The sequence below is a fragment of the Poecilia latipinna genome, unplaced genomic scaffold (genome assembly GCF_001443285.1).
Source record: "Poecilia latipinna isolate Pla-1442-1.1 unplaced genomic scaffold, P_latipinna-1.0 Scaffold489, whole genome shotgun sequence".
NCBI classification, from domain to species: Eukaryota; Metazoa; Chordata; class Actinopteri; order Cyprinodontiformes; family Poeciliidae; genus Poecilia; species Poecilia latipinna.
This window is the reverse complement of record NW_015113105.1, coordinates 38,612-43,079: the sequence shown is the minus strand read 5'-3', so window position 1 is coordinate 43,079 and position 4,468 is coordinate 38,612. Positions and strand designations below refer to the sequence as shown.

Sequence of the window (4,468 nt, the reverse complement as noted above, 5' to 3'; positions counted from 1 at the left end):
TTTTTTCCCGGGCTTGTTCCCCAAGGGGGTCTTTAGTTTTTTGGTTAAAAACTTTTTTTTTTTTTTTTTTTTTTTTTTTTTTTGGTGAGCATGTAAAAAAGCAATTTAAAATATTTTTTAAAAGCCAACTCGTGTTTTTAAAATTTTCATTTTGGCCCATGAGGCATAACCATTGGCATAGTCCGTTCATTTTCAACATGGTGGAGCTCTGAGTGGTTCTCCAAACTTACACCTTCGTCCACTCCAAACCATTTGGTGCTGGAACACCCAACTGTCTCCAAGAGTAAACTATCTAGTTGGTGTTTTGATAGAAAGTTGTAGATTTTGAAGGTTGTCCTCCATTATTCCACTCTGGCAGTGAAATACTCAGAACGATGCTATCTGTACCATAGTATTGTGTTCTTAGATTTGAACACCTCCAACTAAATCAATCAGTTGAAAGCTTGATGATGGCAAGAAAAAGTTTGTAGTTTCTCTGCAACCTGCTCTTGTACTTATATATTTCAGGCTGGATGCTGAACAACAGTTGAAATCCATTAAGACAAACCTAAATGTCTCTCATGATGAAGATTATCTGTGCATGTGTAAACTTGTGGTTGGCATCAGATAAATATGTCAGAATATTACATTTGTGTCATGGTTAATTTGGCTGTCATGCCATAGTGTGTATGCAGGCGTACCTCCAGGACGCTGAGTCTGATGGTTCCATCTCCATCCTGGTCAAATGCTTGGAAGGCCCCTGAGAAGGAAAACAGTGAACAGTAAGTGCTGCTAAACATTTGTGAAAGCTGCAGTATATAACAACATATTTTTTCACATATTTGTTAAAACTGCCACTTTGTTGTGACTGTATGACATGAGACAAAAAATAGGTGAAAAAAGAAAAAAACAAAATCAAACTTCTCCGCTTCCCTCCTGTGGTCCTACTGCCATCTGCAGGGACAACCAATCAGAGCCTGACTTACTGAACATGGCTTCGAGCCGAACCAGGCAGCTGATGAAGCTGTCGAAGTCGATGTTCATGTTCTCGTTGGCGTAGCGCATGGTGATGATGTCATACAGCTGGTTGTTGAGACGGAAGCCTGGACAGGACATAAGACACATGGCTGTACAGTGACAAGAACATTTAGAGGATGAGTTTAGGCTGCAGGTGAAGAAGAATCTCACAGTCAGTTTTAAAAATTTTTTCTTTTTATTTGTAGCAAAAATGTGACGCGACAATAACAACAGAGTACCTTAAGAGTCAAATTATGCAGTTAAACATGTGGTTTCAGCCCGAGTCATAAAATATTAGGCATAATGCTCATGTTGTCTCTATAAAATGAGATCCATTGACTCGTGTTGAATAACTGAAACCTGTTTACTGTGGGGTTTTTTTGTTTTTTACATAATTTTCCACAAATAACACCCTATAGAAAAAAATGTAAGCATTTTCTGTTAGCAAGTGTGTTAAATAATAATGTAACACACTTGCTAACAGAAGATGCATAATTATTATGCATTTTCTGTTAATTTAGGCTAAAGAAAAAAAATCTCCTTTGGCAAAATATGACTTAAGTCATTGTTTAGGAAGGTAATGTTACGTTAGTTTTTGTTTTCCTTTAAACCTAAATTAAATAAATAAATAAATTTCTTGCAGTGGATAGTCAACAAAAATGAGAAGTTCCCTTCTTCAAAAGACAACTCTAGGTGTTTAAACTTTCTAGTTTCATTTATTTTTCCCCTTCTTGTTGGATCATCACATGAAATCCTAACAACACACTGAAGCAATGTGACACAATATGAAAAGGTTGTGCTTCTCTTGACATCGGCAAACTAAACTCGATTTTTTGTCCCGGTGCATCGTTAGTGACGACCCAAGTTACTTCCTGTCTGCTCCTACCTGCGTCATTGACGGCGTTCCTCATCTCGTAGCTGTTGATGCTGCCGGTTTGATCGGCGTTATAATGTTTGAAGATTCCCTGGAAAACAGGAACATATGAATTTGTCGCATAAACAGCTGAATATCATCCCAGCCCAACTGCTCGTAATGAAAAATACCAGCTAAAAAAATGAATTTTTCTTGACGCCAACACTACAAAACACTGCTATTACATTTGATTCAGCTGTTTATTCTAAATGAACATGAACATCTCCCACCTGCCACTGCTTGATCTTATTCCACAGATGTATGAACTCCTGCAGGTTGAGTCTACCTGTCCCGTCCATCTTAAATGGACACGGTTAAGACCAAACTCCACACCATTACGTGCTTTTAATTTGAAATGCAAGTCTTTCCCTCTTTTCATTTTACCCTGTTGACTATCCATGAATGACGAACATCGTGTGAGGCATTTAATAGGGAATGTGGGGGGAGCATTTTCTCAAAGGTAATCTATCAGTATATTCAGCATTACTGAAATAATTGCTAGTCTCAGCCCCGTGCTGGTTGTATCAAACAGGAGCCGACTCCTCCAGGCTAAGTAGAGTTTTCGGTTAAATCCAGACGTTGCCAAGGCGCCGTCACTGACCCGACCAACGGGCCTCGGCAGGTTGCGTCTCCTGTGCACAACACAGCCTGCCTGATGCGCTCGATACAAAGGATACGTCCATCAGAGCAATCATGCTCCTGCAGCTCTCCAGGCTGAAGCCCTCTGTGTTCAGGTCCTTATCTGGAGGGAAAACAAGATGGAAAAAATGTTTGAAAAGACACCACTTTTCTCGGAAAAGTAAAGTTACTACTTGAACTTTGTCACTCCTTACTATAATAATGACCACAAACTTCAATGTGACCTATTGGAAACGCCTGGCATTGCATCTAGATTTTAATGTAACTATAGATGGGACGCATTTATAAAGTTCTTTTGCGTTCTCCTTTCAGATAGTCACTACTTTCTCATGAGGCGTCTCATGAAGTTCCAATAACACACAAAGCTTTGCAGTTGTGACGTATCAAAAGTGTTGGACTTACGCGTGGTGATCACCCTGTTGAGAACGTTTCTCAGTTCATTCGCTGTGATCTCCATGTCCTGGGAGGGAGAGAACGAGCGTCGGACTGATGCACAAATACACTTTCGCCGTCAACACAGCCGATCCTAAAACAAATCATGCGAGTTTCTGCTTCCCGTTTCCGCCCATCTGCACTCACATCACCGGCTATCTCCTGAAAAATAGTCCGGAACTGCTGGTCCTCCTCACTCTCTTCCCCCACCGAGGCCGGAGCCGGCTGCCAGGGAAACGAGGTTCGATAAGAAAAAAAAAAACAAAACTAACAAGCGAAGAGACAAAATTTTGTCGTTGCAACCCAAAATGATGCGAAGCGAACTCAGACTTACCACAGGATGGTCCGCTTCGATCCTGTTCTCTATCTCCCTGGGTGAAAACGGACAAACAGCAGTCACCAGGCTGACACCAGCAGCATCTCATCTACACCTGGAGCTACATGTTGGTACCTGGTGCTTCCTACAGCCTGCAGCTGTAGGTGACCCTGTAGCATCCTCTCATCATGGCCATCTTAAGCCTCTAATGATTCATTTGAACAGTTCTTTTTCCAGGATGGAATGATAACACAACTTACAACTTCAATAAGTTTTGAAAACTCAAATTGGGAAGACATGTTTGATTTTTTTTGTGTGTGTGTGGATTTCCACTGCAAAGAACACAAAATCCTACAAAGTATTTTTGGTCTAGTTTCTTGTGCAGATATCTTAGTACGCTTAAAATAAAACAAAAGTAGCTTTTCAGCGAGATACGGAGAGCTTGTTTTAAGTCAATCATTTCTTAATGTTGGCAGATTATTTCAGTTATAACATTGCAAAAAAATGTCGTGTTACAGTGGTTCGCAAAAGTGTTCATACCCCACGAATGTTTCCATATGTATTGACTCTAGTCAGTCATTAGCCGTCAGACAACTTCTGAAGGCAACTGGTCGCACTTCTCGAAATTTTGATTTGTAAAAAAATGTTTTGAATCATGTGTAATTTTCCTTCTGCTTCACAATTAAAATTCAAGGGAACATACTTATGTCTCGGTTGCAATGTGACAAAATATGGGAGAGTTCAAGGGGTATGAATACTTTTGCAAGCCTGCGAATAAGGGAGCCCAGAGGAACTAGGACTTTTTCATCAATATTCATGAATTATTGACTTAAAACAAGCTCCTTTATGTTGCTGCAAAGCTACTTGTAAGTTAGTTTAGTCTTGTTTCAAGTGTACTAAGATATTTGCAGTAGAAACAAGAACAAACATAAGGGTCAAAATTAACGAATATTTGGACAAACTTCAAACTTCTTCCAACAAATGCCTATCGATGCCATGCTTAACAGTTTTGCACTTTTTTTTTTTTTTTTAGCTTTAACAAACTCATATTGATGCTTCTAAACATACTTCTGAGCATTGTGGCCAAATAGCTACATTTTTGGCCTCATCTCCAGGAAAAAAACTATCATCTGTCAATACAGGTTCATGAGTTCTGTCCTATTTCTTTATAT

General features: G+C 39.6%; 1 protein-coding gene across 2 annotated transcripts in view; it reads right to left on the bottom strand.

The window, feature by feature from the left end:
* The window catches only part of capn3a (calpain 3a, (p94)), a 26,523-nt gene that overhangs the window by 4,706 nt on the left and 17,349 nt on the right, over positions 1 to 4,468 (bottom strand). The window contains exons 13-20 of one of the 2 annotated variants that reach the window (XM_015039896.1): positions 3,315 to 3,351; positions 3,128 to 3,205; positions 2,951 to 3,008; positions 2,578 to 2,651; positions 2,140 to 2,208; positions 1,883 to 1,961; positions 966 to 1,082; positions 681 to 739 (exon numbers count right to left, since the gene is read on the bottom strand). In XM_015039896.1, coding sequence (XP_014895382.1) covers positions 681 to 739; positions 966 to 1,082; positions 1,883 to 1,961; positions 2,140 to 2,208; positions 2,578 to 2,651; positions 2,951 to 3,008; positions 3,128 to 3,205; positions 3,315 to 3,351 — 571 coding nt within the window. The remainder of the gene's footprint in view (positions 1 to 680; positions 740 to 965; positions 1,083 to 1,882; positions 1,962 to 2,139; positions 2,209 to 2,577; positions 2,652 to 2,950; positions 3,009 to 3,127; positions 3,206 to 3,314; positions 3,352 to 4,468) is intronic. The other variant, XM_015039897.1, reaches the window with a different exon arrangement.